Here is a 14,885-nt window from a genome sequence, read left to right as displayed (position 1 = left end):
TGTGAGGATGTGCCATCAGCCCAAAGATAGCCCAAAGATCAGGGACTCAAAAGTGTAAAAATTAATAAATAGAAACCTCAATTAAATGACTTGGGACACCAGAAGTGGGAGCTCTCAGGCTCTAGACCATAGCAGAGCCCAGCAGGAAGAAAAAGGACTCAGCCAATGAAAAGCCATGGGCTCTTAGCTTACTATAGTCCTCCCAACTTCCTTTTCCCCTCCATAGAACTGTTCTTCGCTTGCCATGGGGGGATTTGCACATGGTGTACCATGATTGCAGACTCTGAATTGCAATTCTTCACTGATTCCAAACAAACCCACCTTTGCTGGAGAAATATATGGCAGTTGATTTGTTAAAGGCCAACAAGTATGTTGTTACGGGCTTCCCTCGTAGCTAAGTTGGTAAGGAATCTGCCTGCAATGCAGGAGACCCAGGTTCGATCCCTGGGTCGGGAAGATCCCCTGGAGAAGGAAATGGCAACCCACTCCAGTATTCTTGCCTGGAGAATCCCATGGACAGAGGAGCCTGGCAGGCTACAGTCTATGGGGTAGCAAGAGTTGGACACGACTTAGCGTCTAAACCAGCAAACCAGCAACAAGTATGTTATAGTAGAAATTAAATAGGCTTTCTAGTCAAATTGGCTAATGTTAAAATCCTGCTATTTACATGCATGTTATCAACAAACAAGTTACCAAAACTCTCTGAGACTTGATTTCTTACCTAAAAAATGGGAATAATACTACTACTTAGTTTACATGATTGATGTAGAGAATCCCTGTTGCTTAATCTCCTTGGCATCCATCCTCTACTTCTTCCAGCAACACACCCAGCTTTCATTTTGGAATCCACCTACTCTTCACTCTCAGATTGTGAGCATGCATGAGCTTCCAACAGGCAGATCTCATTGACTCAGGGATGGACACGCGATCCAAATCTGTCCATTGAGAGTATTATGGCTAAGCTCCGAGGCTTTTGTTTGTGAGCAGATTCTCCACAGGCTGTGAAGCTGAGAGTTGGATACAAAGTTTCAGTTCAGTTCAGTTGCTCAGTCCTGTTCCACTCTTGGTGACCCTGTGAATTGCAGCTCGCCAGGCCTGCCTGTCCATCACCAACTCCCCGAGTTCCCTCAAACTCATGTCCATCGAGTTGGTGATGCCATCCAGCCATCTCATCCTCTGTCATCCCCTTCTCCTCCTGCCCCCAATCCCTCCCAGCATCAGAGTCTTTTCCAATGAGTCAACTCTTCGTGTAAGGTGGCCAAAGTACTGGAGTTTCAGCTTTAGCATCATTCCTTCCAAAGAACACCCAGGACTGATCTCCTTTAGAATGGACTGGTTGGATCTCCTTGCAGTCCAAGGGACTCTAGAGCTGCTATAACTCTCTTGCCACCTCAGAGGAGGTTCTGGAACTGTGCACTACAGTGCTTGGGGCCCAAAGATGAAGCCTTCATAGCAAGAGATACAGAGAAATGGAATCACTTGAACATTGTATGAGCCCTTATTGACAGTACTTCCCCAAATCAGCTAGGCTGATGGACTTTTCAATTATGTGAACTTCAGAAGAGGCTAAGTTATGTTCTCTGTGCAATAATAAACACCACCACCACCTCCCCCCCACGCCAAAAAAAAAAAAAACCTTAGGGGTTTACAACAACAAAGATTTATTTCTCTCTTATGCGCCATAGAATGGCTGCAACTCTGCGAGATTATTTTTGGTCTGGGTCTCAGGATGATGGAGGAATTTCTATTTGGAGAAAATCACCAGTTGCTGTAATAGAGGGAAAAGAGAGTAGGGAAAATAAGTACTGGCTTTTAAACCATCTGCCTGGCATATGCTTCCTGCTTACGTGTCATTGGCCAGAACAAATTCACATACTCAAGCTTGATGCCATAGTGTGCAGAGGGACAGTAAATATTTTTGAATAACAATGCAATTTACCAGTAAATTTCCTTTTTGCTTAAGCAAGCTTAGGTCATATTTTCTGTCACTTGCAGCCAGAAGAACCTTAACTGAGAAAAGCTGGTGAAAGAGTTAAATTAGATATTTTATTTAAAGTAGCTAACACATGGTAAACATTCAGTAAATAGGTGCTAAATACTATTTTCAAGTGCATGAACACAGACTAATTGAGAATTATATCTTTCTCAAATGTTCTCAATTTCTTTACTTGATTCACTATCTCACTAACATTTATTGAGCTCTTTTTAAGTGACACACACTGTGCTAGGTAGTAGAGACATAAAATGATACACTTACAGTTTAGTTCTCCAGTAGACTGCTTTAAAAAAAAAAAAAAAGAAACAATATGAGGACTTGGTGTCTTATGCCTGAGGAAAGTGATAAACATTTAGGAAATTACTATTCCGAGAAAGGTTATATATGGCATGCAATAAAATGAAACCAAAAGTATGAAATCACCACTTACCAATCCATTTGTCTAATATGTACTTATTAGCCTCTAATACGAGCTAGACATTATTGAGGTAGAAAAACAAATAACATTTATTGTCATCTTTAGAGAACTTAAAATGTAGTAGTAAAGAGAGGTGAGCTGAGAGTATAAAATGGATGCTGTCATAAAATAAAATAATGCAGATGATGGCTAATGCTGATGGTCACCAATGACTTCCATTTTGCCAAATCTAAAGATCAACACTTAACCTTGCTCAAAAAGCAACTGACTGAGTTAATCATTCCTTGATTCTTCACTTGCTTGTGCACACTCCCCTTCCTGGTTTTCCTCCCAGGATGAGTCCTCTGTTCCATGCTTAACACACTTTTCTCCAGGTGATCTCATTCAGTCTTCTTGCTTTAACTATCATTTGTACACTGATGACTCCCAGTTTTATGACCACCTCAACTTCTCTCCACAACTCTAGAATGATTGATTTTATTGCCTCCTTGTATAACAAGCATCTCACAGTTATTACCAGACGGGACTCCTGATCCATCAGTCCCAAACTGGTGCCTTTCTCGATATTCCCACCCGAGTAAAGCGTACCGCCTTTCACCTCAGTCGCTCAGGCCAACGTTCAAGTAATCCTAATCCCTTTTCTTCTTTCCTCTCACTTCCAATTCATCAGCTGCTCTGTAGATTCTGGCTTTTAAACCATTTTGAATATGATCATGTCTTCTTTTTCCCCCTCTTGGATGTCACCTTAGTCTTGGACTCAGCATCACCCTACTATCATGCACTCTGACAGTAGTAGCCTTCCCTAGCTGGTTTTTCTGTTTCCATTTCTGTTCTATTATTTTCTACATGGTAGCCAGAATAATTCTCTTGATACTAAAGTCAGATCATATCATTTCTCTGTTCAGAAGCCTCCAGATGCTCCACTTCACCCTCCACCCTTAGACATAAGCATGACTCATTCCCTCATTTCCCAGATCCCCTTGATTCTGCTCAAATGTCACTTCATCAGAGAGGTCTTCCCTGATATCTTATTTTAAAAAATGCTAGTGCCGTCTGTCCTCACCCTCTATTCCTGTTTTATTTTTCATGTTGCCATTTGACATTATACAAAATATTTATCTGTTTATACACAAAAGAATGTAAGCACCATGAGGATTTGCATTTGCAGTGCCAAAAACAGTTTCGATGATACTTTTATAAGTACTCTAGACATTACTTTAACACGCTGTATTATCTGTTACCTTATCCTAACACATTAAATTTGCTGTACTGAGTTGGACTATAGAGAAAGCTGAGCACGGAAGAATTGATGCTTTTGAACTGTGGTGTTGGAGAATACTCTTGAGAGTCCCTTGGACTGCAAGGAGATCCAACCAGTTCATCCTAAAGATCAGTCCTGAATGTTCATCGGCAGGACTGATGAAGCTGAAACTCCAATACTTTGGCCACCTGATGCGAAGAGCTGACTCATTTGAAAAGACCCTGATGCTGGGAAAGATTGAGGGCAGGAGGAGAAGGGGACGACAGAGGATGAGATGGTTGGATGGCATCAATGACTCAATGGACATGGGTTTGGGTGGACTCCGGGAGTTGGTGATGGACAGGGAGGCCTGGCGTGCTGCAGTTCATGGGGTGCAAAGAGTCGGACACGACTGAGCGACTGAACTGAACTGAACTGTCTACATTTCATAGACGTGATAGCTGAGACACAGATTAGTTAAGTAACTTGCCCAGAGTCACACAGCATTTAAGTGGTTTAAAGTGAAAGTGAAAGTGAAGTCGCTCAGTCGTGTCCGACTCTTTGCGACCCCATGGACTGTAGCCCACCAGGGTCCTCCGTCCATGGTATTCTCCAGGTAAGAATACTGGAGTGGGTTACCATTTCTTTCTCCATTAAGTGGGTTAGCTAGGATGCAAATTTAGGCTTCATTCATCTGCTCCTCTGAGCTTGGGGCTCAAGTTTAATTCTTGAAAGCCATTCGCCAGAGGCGACGAAGAGGTCAGGTCAGTGCTGGCGGGAGGAAGGGAAAGTGGGAGGAGGGAGACTGTTGGGGAACGGAGGAAGAGGAGGGGCCGAAGGGAGATGCCAGCGAAGGCGCGGCTCACGCAGCCTCCGGTTTTCTGAGTAACAGCGCGCACTCGTCACTAGCCTTAGGGTGCTGGGCTAGCAGAGCTCACAGATTCGGGCAGGCGGCCGGAGCGCGGGAAGGCGATGTACTTCTGCTGGCGCGCTGGCGGCCGAAGGCCGCTGCGGGAGCGCCAGGTGTGTGCTGGCGGCAACACGCTACTGCAGGCGGCCAGTGGGGAGCATCACTCGCTACTGCTGCTGAGCGACGGCACGGTCCAGTCGTGCGGGGACAACAGCCGAGGCCAGCTGGGCCGGAAAGGCACGCCGCGCGGGGAGCAGCCAGGTGAGCTCCTGGACTCAGATGCGGGGCAAGGGATCAGACGGGTGGCGGTGCTGGAGCCGTGGGTCTGCTGGACCACAGGCGACAGGAGAACAGGGTTCCGCGCTGCCGGAGCGCAGGTCCATCAGTTTCGTTTCCTCCTCGCGCCTCAGGTTTGTTTCGGTTTCCAGTAGGTTTATCTTCGAAAGGAAACTGAGAGCATAACTAAACTGGACCGCGTTCCTCTGAACAGACATGCCTTTTGAGACCAGTCCTTACCTATGCGAACCTATCTGGAACAGAGTGACCTTCCAAACGTAGTTTGTAGTTTGAACACTGTAACTCCTTCCGAAATACCCTTAAAATAATGTATGCTAGCATTTTGCTAGTATTGATTATTGTAGAAACACAGGAAAAGAAATCGCTTATTAGTCTAACACCCAAAGACAACTTACATTTTGATGCATTTCTTTTTTGCCTTATTTTCCTATTACATATTTAATCTTTATAAAATTATGTCTTTATAAGCTTTGTATGTGCAGATTTATATAACTTTGTAAGTTGTGTTCTTCATCAAGCATATCACAAACGTTGCCCTTTTATTATGTATATAATATATTATAATCTATACTATATTATAGTCTATTTAAAAACAGATTTTGAATTGTTGCATAGTGTTCTAGGCTCTGACAGTATAACTATTCTTCTTTTAGGGAAATTTGTTTTTTTTCTCATCAGGGGCTTTTGTAAATAATACTATGATTGACATTATTGTAAGTAATGTCACATTTCTGATTATTTACTTAAATTCCAAAAATTATGTCTGGGGGGGAAAAACTTTTCCTCTACCCTTAGTTCTACCCTTAGTTCTGTCCTGAGGACCTGTGAACTAAATTGATAAAGGCAGATTAAGGAGGGAAAAAACCTTACAGTTTTAATATGTGCACAGGAGTTCACAGAAAAGAAGGGGTTAGACTTAGGAGCTTATGTGCCATTTAACAAAGAGTAGAGGGTTTGGGTTTTGAGGAATTGATAATTGTGGAGAAATGATTTTGAAATATATGGGGGAAACTAATGAAATTTAAGGGTTATTTTACTTAAGGCTGTTTATGCAATCTTATCTCAGTACCAACTCTGGTGATGAGTCACATTTCCTGGTATGAAAGGGGGAGGCGGGTACACCTTCAGAAGAGAATGCCACATTTGTGTTTTTAAGTTGATAGGGAAAGGCAGAGAACTCTTCCTGCATCTGTTGATTCTCAGTTGCCTTCAGCTCAAAATTATCCTTATGCCAAAGTGGCATGCTTTGGGGTGGTATATCCTGATTCCCGTAAAGTGGAAGTAAGGGACAATGTGATCCTTAAAGCCAAATTCTTCTCCAGCAATGAGGTACCAGGTTCTATTCTATGAGTGTATGCATCTTTGGAATTTTTTTTTTTCCTTGTTGCACAGTTTGAAAAGTAAATCACTGAAAAGAATAAGATCACAAGACTAAAAAAGAAAACTTAAATATTAACAAAAAGTTGACTGGTAATGATGTGCTTAACTCCAAGCCTCTAATAATTCAGAGACAAACACTTTGGGAAAACAGTTTAGATTGTCCTGTAGGGAAAAATGCTCAGAGTTTCAACTGTGGGCGTATTTGACCCATCCAGAGGCATATTAAGTAATTCGCCCAGAGTTTCATTGGGAGGGCATCTGGCATCTGCCTCTCATACTCAGGCAGGCTCCCTGCCCATCTCTTCCTGAGCAGAGGATTCACTGTTCTCACTGTTGAAGGCTGGGAAGTCAGAGGAATGGAGTAGGGGTGAGCCCATCCTTTCTCTGGCTCCCTTTATCTAGCTGAGCTTTTTACTCCACCATCACAAGGAAGTGTTAGGCCAAGCATCAAGTCCTTACAGGTTCCATTCCTCCACATGCCCATCCTTTTAAATAGTAGCGATATTCCATAAAGATGTGCCACACGATGAGCCTATTTTCTTCTCTCCTTTAAAGTGGACTTTAGGCCTTGATTTAAAAATCACTGGAAGAGATGAGACACCCCAGTGACTCTTCCTTTTGAAGAAAAGTACTTTCTTAAACTTGGTATTAAATTAGCAATCTTGGTGTGGGTTGTTTTGTTTTTGTCCCTAAAGAACGAATTCCGGCATTGGAAACTCTGAACGTGGCTCTGGTGAGCTGTGGAAAGGAGCACTCCCTGGCTGTCTGTCACAAAGGAAGGGTCTTCGCGTGGGGAGCTGCTTCTGAAGGACAGCTGGGAATTGGAGAATTTAAGGAAACAACTTTTATACCTAAGTACGTATTTTAGTTCATTCATTTAGTGTTTTTGAGTTTCATGTGCCAGGCACCATGCAAGATTGCCAGGGTCCAAAGATGACTATAACAAACACACTACTTAACCTGAAGGGTTACAGTGTTGTGACGGAAGGAGGCAGGGAAAATAACATAGAACACCAATTACTACTTAATTAGGATCTGTGAAAGAGAAGGGCCACATGATGTGAGAACCTGTGACGCTTTGATCTTAATCTTATGTACAGGAATGACACTTGGACCTCCAGAGTTAGTATAAAGATTATTTTAAAGGGAAAATATTTGAGCTCCAGAAGATTCACAGAGATAACTTATCTGACTAAAACAGGGCCTCCTGAAAATACATAAGCTGCCATTAACCCTCCTTTGAGGGAGTTTCCTATGAATTCAGCTGTCTTAAAAATAAAATGCCCAATTTGCATCAAAAAACCCAATAGAACCTTTCATACTCTACCACTGAAGCCCTAAAAAAAAAAGACCCTTTTGCTAAGTTAATATATTTAAACCTCTACTCAGGTTATTGTACAAATTTTCCATTACTTGGGAGCTTCTATCTGCACATATAAACTTTTTTGTCTTTTTTTCCCTGTTAATCTATGGCAGTTAATTTGCAGGTTCCCCAAGCAGAGAACACAAGTTGAAAGAGGAAAGGTGTTACTCCCAACATAATCTTTTGGCTTGCCATAAGCCCTTGGATCCTAATATTTTACTTAGTAAAATTGGGGGAAAATCATATCCTCACACACAGCTTCCTAGGCCAAATAATATGATAAGCAGTCTGAACTGTGTGTTCATGAATTACATACACTGAGAAATTTCAAAAACATGTTTTTTAATGCTAGGAAGTTACCTCTTGTTACCTTCTCTGGTCATTAAATTGTATAAGAGATGGCTGTGGCTCGGAGGAATGAAGCATTGAACTTGTAAAGAAAAGCCCAAGGTTTGAATCTGTTCTGTAGCTTGATACCAGTTGACCTCTTTGAGTTCTTCTAGGTTCAACCGTATAAAATTGCTAATCAGTTCAGTTCAGTTCAGTCGCTCAGTTGTGTCCAACTCTTTGCGACCCCATGAATCGCAGCACGCCAGACCTCCCTGTCCATCACCAACTCCCGGAGTTCACTCACACTCAAGTCCATCGAGTCAGTGATGCCATCCAGCCATCTCACCCTCTGTCGTCCCCTTCTCCTCCTGCCCCCAATCCCTCCCAGCATCAGAGTCTTTTCCAATGAGTCAACTCTTCGCATGAGGTGGCCAAAGTACTGGAGTTTCAGCTTTAGCATCAGTCCTTCCAATGAACACCCAGGACTGGTCTCCTTCAGAATGGACTGGTTGGATCTCCTAGCAGTCCAAGGGACTTGCAAGAGTATGTTCTAATCTACAAAAACAGCAATTTAATAAGAATCAACCTAGTAGTATCTTTATCTCACAGGGCTTAAGGTAGGTGGTGTAGGTGACAGTGCTCCATAAATTCTAAAACCCTACACTATATGTGCATAAAGAAATTTATTTTTCTTTTAGGTTGGTAAGTATAGTATAAAGTTTAGAACTTTATACAATACATTAAAAGCCCAATAAAAATCACTTTTGCATTATATATTATTTTGGATTCTGCCCTGTATTTTTATACATGTTGATGTCATGCTGAGAACAGTTTGAGGGCTTTGGGATAAATGTGTTACAGAAATGCAAGAAAGTAATTTAAAATATCTGTAGTCCACTTGGTGACCCAATCTGAAGAAGGATTAATAGATTTTGTACCATTATTATTATAGGAAGATAAAAACTCTGGCTGGTATCAAAATTATACAAGTTGCCTGTGGACACTACCACTCCGTGGCATTATCAGAAGGTAAAAAAGTCTTCTTGGATCTTGTAAGTGTCATCAGGAAGTAATTTTTTGAATACAAATAGTACCTGTTGAGTTTTAATGCATTGGGGTTCATTTTAATGCATTTAAAGTTAAAAAGAAAACTTAGATATAATAACTTGTAGAAATCTGAAATGTGTTAGCATTTCTCTGGGTACATAATTTAGCATTAGAAGAGCTTGATTTTTTACCTCTTGTAAATGATCTATCTCTAGTCAAATTCAACATAAAATGTTGCTTACCCCCACCCCCACCGGTCATTCCACAAGTATTTATTGAGTGCCTACAGTATATCCAACAAAGAGGATATAGCAGTGAATAAACCTAAGACTGCTTTCATGAAGCTTGTATTCTGGGGAGATGTAGCGGAAGTGAGCCTTAAACACAGGGACGAATAATTGTGTGGTATAATAGGGATAAGGATGTGAAGAGAAGTGAGACGGGGAAAGGGGACAGAGAGCGAAGGGGTAGGTGGAGGGAAGGGGTCTTTCTACTTTATAAAGGAGATCAGGGAACCTATCCTCATAAGGTGAGACGTGAACAAAGACCAAAAGGAGAGGAGAGAGAGAGATGATGCTAAGGCCATGGAATGATGCAGATGCAAGACCATGCCTAGCAGGGTGCTCAGGAGCAGCAGAGGCTCTGGAGAGGAAGAGAAGGGAGCCAGGGGAGATGCAGTCTGAGAAGTAGCTGTGGGGGCTTATGAACCATGGTAAGAACTGGCCTTTTATTGAGTGAGAAAGCAAGCTCTTGAAGGGTTTTATCAGACATGTTTTTAAAAGCGCACTCTGGCTGCTCATGAGAGCAGAAACTGCTGGGGGCAGGGATACGATGTGGGAGTGCAGTGAGATGCTGTTGCCATTTTCCAGGAGAAAAGTGACATTAACTTGGCAGGTAAGGGGGTAACAGTGAAGTGGTGAGAAGCAGTTGGATCCTCGATAGATTTTGAAGCAGAGACTTCAGTATTTGCTGGGTTGAAGGCTGTAAAAAAAGAGAGAGGAGTCAAGGATGACTCCAGGATTTTTAACTGGAGCAGATGAAAGATCATGGGTATTCTTAAGTGGGAGGGAAAAGAAGAGTGGATGTTGTTGGAAGAGATTTTTAAATGTGACCTTGGCCATTCACTTTGCCTTTAGTAAAGGTGCTTTAACCTCCTTTACTCCTGTTTTATTCTCTAAAGATTTTTAGAATTAAGGTGGTAGTTTCTCCTTGAATTTGGTATTACACTTTATTAAACATTCAGAATGTTTGCACTTCTGAATTTCTCCTCTTTGCTTTTGCAGATGGCCAAGTGTTTTCATGGGGGACGAACAGCCATGGACAGCTGGGCCTGGGGAAGGAATTCCCCTCCCAAGCCAGCCCACAGAGGGTGAGGTCCCTGGAGGGGATCCCGCTGGCACAGGTGGCTGCAGGAGGGCACCACAGCTTTGCCCTGTCACTCTCTGGGACTTCATTTGGCTGGGGAAGCAACAGTGCAGGGCAGCTGGCCCTCAGTGGGAATAACGCCCCAGGTAATGGGTTAGGCTTATAGTAAGTCCTTCTTTCTTTCTACTTGGAAGACCAGCTCTGCAAAAGGCACTCTTAAAGGTTAAAACAGTGGTTCCCAAACTTTGGGACACATTAGAATCACTCTATTAACTTTTTTTTTGATTCCTGCTATAACAAATCACCACAAATCTAGTGGCTTCAAACAACATAGATGTATTATCTCATGGTTCTGATGCAGGTCTCACGGGGCTAAAATGAAAGTGTCAACAGGGGCTTCCTGGAGGAAGACAGACCATTTTCTTGCCTTTTCCAGCTTCTACTGGCACCTACACTCTTGACTTATAGCCCCCTTTCTTCTTCAAAGCCAGCAATGGCTGGTGAAGCCTTCTTCAAGTCATATTACTCTGACATTGACTTTTCTGACCCCCTCCTCCTCAGTTAAAGAACCCTTGTAACTGCATTGGGCACAGCTAGATAATCCAAGCTGCTGCTGCTGGTGCTGCTAAGTCTCTTCAGTCGTGTCCAACTCTGTGCGACCCCATAGACGGCAGCCCACCAGGCTTCGCCGTCCTTGGGATTCTCCAGGCAAGAACACTGGAGTGGGTTGCCATTTCCTTCTCCAATGCATGAAAGTGAAAAGTGAAAGTGAAGTTGCTCAGTCGTGTCTGACTCTTAGCGACCCCATGGACTGCAGCCTACCAGGCTCCTCCGTCCATGGGATTTTCCAGGCAAGAGTACTGGAGTGGAGTACCATTGCCTTCTCCAATCCAAGCTAACCTTCCTATTTTAAGGTCAACTGATTAACAAAACCTTAAATTCACGTGCTTTCGTAACTCCTCTTTGCCATGTCCTCTAACATATTCACCTCTGTGTGCTCAGTCATGTTCAACTCTTTTTGTGACCCCATGGACTGTAGCCCACCAGGCTCCTCTGTCCGTGGGATTATCCTAGCATGAATACTGGAGTGGACTGCTGTTTCCTCCTCCACAGGATCTTCCTGACACAGGGATCAAACCTGAGTCTCCTGTGTCTCCTGTGTTGCAGATGGATTCTTTACCACTGAGCTCTGGGAAAAGAGCTTGTACATCTTTGGAAGGCCATTATTTTGTTACTCTAAGAATGTTTAAAAATCCCAGTGCCCAGGTTGGATCCCAGACCATTAAATCAGAATGTCTGGGGAGGGAAGCCAGGCATCAGTCATTACCAAAGACTGCACAGGTAGTGCCCTTGCACAACAAAGTTTGGGAACCCTTTTTCAGACAATTGCTAGCAGTATGAGAAACAACCAGTTCCTCTGACAATCTTTCAAAAAAACTCACTGTGATGTCTTCCTGATGAGCCCTTCTATTCAATTCTTTACATGCAGCTCATGTATATTTAGCTCCTGTTACATACCAGTACCACGGCTTCCCTGGTGGCTCAGCGGTAAAGAATCCACCTGCCGATGTAGGAGAAGCTGGTTTGATCCCTGGGTCGGGAAGATCTCCTGGAGAAGGAAATGGCAACCCACTCCAGTATTCTTACCAAGGAAATCACATAGACAGAGGAGCCTGGCAGGCTACATACAGTCCATGGGGAAGCAAAGAGTTGTGACTCGACTTAGTGGCTGGATGACCCCATACCTGTACCATGCTGATCTCTTACATCTCATTTCATTTAACTTCATCAACAGGAAGTGGGTCCTCTTATTTTCTCAATTATTATTGCATATTTGCAGAACATCTATAATGTGACAAAAATGAATGCAGCATAATGGAAATATTATTGGGAAGTGGGGTCTTAAACCTTAGGTTTCTTGGCCAATAGCCTTAGTCATTCCAGAAAATTAAATATTTTCCAAAAATAAATGCTAAAGGACTGCTTTTCTTTTCCAGTGTAGGACTTTCTTTCTGTTTTATAATACTTCTGATTGTTCACATTTTAAATTATGTTGATGAATTATAATAAGATAACAAAAATATTAAAATATATAAAAACTCATGATACATGATTATTTCTTATACTTGAGAGACTCTGCTTTCTTTCCACAGTTCAAAGATATAAGCCTGTATCAATTGGTGCACTGAAGACTCTCGGTGTGGTTTCTATCAGCTGTGGTTACAAGCACACTGCAGTGCTTACCCAGGTAAACCAAAACATCTTGAGATATATATATATTTTGGCCATACCTTGTGGCTTGTGGGATCTTAACTCCTCAATCAAGGATCAAACCTGGGCCCCTGGCAGTGAAAACACTGAGTCCCAACCACTGGACCATCAGGGAATTCCCATTTTTCTATTTTTTTTAAGTCCCAGAGAAACTGTTACTGTAAGGTACGTGTACTAATTATTGTGGAAAACAATATGTGTATTACTATCTGAAGATACCCATTCAGCATACAGATCTCTAACGAGGAGAAGTTAGCCAAGCCATGGAATTTTTAAGATCCTATAACAAAAGCTAATTTCAGCTTCAGGAAATATTTTTAGATATTTTAAAATCTCTTATAGATTAGGAGCCAATCCCTTTAGCAATTATTCTGTCATAATATAGCTCTACATATGAAAAATATTGTAGAAGTAACAAAGTAATTTTTATAGGTTTCAGTGGCCTACATTACAGAACGAAACATTCTATGTTCCATTTCTTACTTGGCACAGTTATGAATCAGCATCCTGAATGTCTTATACTGGCCATGCAATTCATTCTGACAAGATGGATTCTCTCCATAGCTGTAATGAATAGATTTGAAAACTATTTGTGTGGTTGAAATGTTTATTTAAAGCAAAATATATAAAATAATTTATATTTTGTTTGTTTTAAAAATATGCTTGGATTATAGTATCAGTTGGCAGGAAAGAGCTAGAATTGTTTAATCCAGAATCATCTTTTGAAAAGAGATTTATTTTCAGAGAAATGCTCAAATAAATAAAGCAACCTTATATTTAAGTGTTAGTGTTACTCTTGAACCAGTTAATTTCTCCATCAATTCTTTCTACAAATACATAGTAAGTACCCAGTTCTGAAGGGAATGCCAGTGATTTTTCAAGTTTAATATGTTAACTCTTTATTCACTAGTAGAAATAATAAATATAAGACCCTTCTTCATATAAAGCTTATATTTACCATAGTGCTCTCATAAAACTCTCTTATGGGACTTAATCTTTTAAATTTTAATTACACTTTTAGCCTGAAATTAGTCTGATTCTTCCTTTTTTAAACAGGATGGGAAAGTATTCACATTTGGAGACAATAGCTATGGACAGCTGGGACATGATCCCACTGCTGAGAAGAGGGGTCCACAACTTGTGGAAAGAATTGAAGGCCTCGTCTCACAGATAGACTGTGGAAGGTACTAGGTCTTTTTAAGTGAGAGAAGAAAGTGGTGTATTTTATTACTTAGAAATAACTTTTATGAAATGTTTTGAAACCTTAAAACACTAAAATATGTGATTACTCTTTTTATAGATCATTTTCCTTTCTGAAAATTTGCTCCTTTCAAATATGGTTTAATTTTTCTGTTTTTCTTCTTTATTCTAGGCATTTCTTTTATTTCATAAGAATTTATTGGCAATGTACTGGGCATAGACCACCTTACTAGATTCTAGGGTGAGGGGAGTTTGTATATAACAAAAATAGTGGTGCTTATCTTCTTGAGTTCATTAGACAAAATTACCCTCATGCAAGTAGAAGATGATGTATATTTGCATGTGCATTCTGAGTTTTGCATAACCTAAGTATGAGAACTTAAAAAAAAATTTTTATTGGAGTATAGTTGATTTAAAATGTGTTAGTTTTTGCTATACAGCAAAATGAATTGGTTATACATATATCATTCTTTTTTAGATTCTTTTCCATATAGGCTATTACAGAGTACTGAGTAGAATTCCCTGTGCTATACAGTAAGTCCTTAGCTATCTATTTTATAGTGTGTGTGTATTAATCCGAATCTCCTAATTTATCCCTCCCTATGAGGACACTTTAGGAGAAAGCAATGGCAACCCACTCCAGTACTCTTGCCTGGAAAATCCCATGGATGGAGGAGCCTGGTAGGCTGCAGTCCGTGGGGTTGCTAGGAGTCGGACACGACTGAGCGGCTTCACTTTCACTTTTCACTTTCATGCATTGGAGAAGGAAATGGCAACCCGCTCCAGTGTTCTTGCCTGGAGAATCCCAGGGACGGGGGAGCCTGGTGGGCTGCTGTCTATGGGGTCGCACAGAGTCGGACATGACTGAAGTGACTTAGCAGCAGCAACAGCAGCATGAGGACACTTTGGCTATTATCCACCCAATTAGTAAAAAGAGCAAAAGACAAAAAGAACTTACATTTAAAACACAAATGATAGAAACCATAGCAAAGACCCATCAATAATATTCTGCCTTTAGGGTTGGTAATAAGTCACTATTCACCCACCATTTGTTTGGCCATATGACTT

At 41.4% G+C, this 14,885-nt stretch overlaps 1 protein-coding gene across 2 annotated transcripts in view; it reads left to right on the top strand.

The window, feature by feature from the left end:
* Positions 1 to 4,460: 4,460 nt before the first annotated feature.
* HERC6 (HECT and RLD domain containing E3 ubiquitin protein ligase family member 6) overlaps positions 4,461 to 14,885 on the top strand; it is a 57,591-nt gene continuing 47,166 nt past the window's right edge. Inside the window, exons 1-6 of one of the 2 annotated variants that reach the window (XM_027544093.1) lie at positions 4,461 to 4,825; positions 6,937 to 7,096; positions 8,887 to 8,963; positions 10,265 to 10,492; positions 12,500 to 12,594; positions 13,674 to 13,801. In XM_027544093.1, the coding sequence (XP_027399894.1) occupies positions 4,627 to 4,825; positions 6,937 to 7,096; positions 8,887 to 8,963; positions 10,265 to 10,492; positions 12,500 to 12,594; positions 13,674 to 13,801 (887 nt within the window). In that variant the 5' untranslated portion in view covers positions 4,461 to 4,626. The remainder of the gene's footprint in view (positions 4,826 to 6,936; positions 7,097 to 8,886; positions 8,964 to 10,264; positions 10,493 to 12,499; positions 12,595 to 13,673; positions 13,802 to 14,885) is intronic. The other variant, XM_027544095.1, reaches the window with a different exon arrangement.

The sequence above is a fragment of the Bos indicus x Bos taurus genome, chromosome 6 (assembly GCF_003369695.1).
Source record: "Bos indicus x Bos taurus breed Angus x Brahman F1 hybrid chromosome 6, Bos_hybrid_MaternalHap_v2.0, whole genome shotgun sequence".
Taxonomy (NCBI): domain Eukaryota; kingdom Metazoa; phylum Chordata; class Mammalia; order Artiodactyla; family Bovidae; genus Bos; species Bos indicus x Bos taurus.
This window is presented reverse-complemented; position numbering and strand designations above follow the sequence as displayed.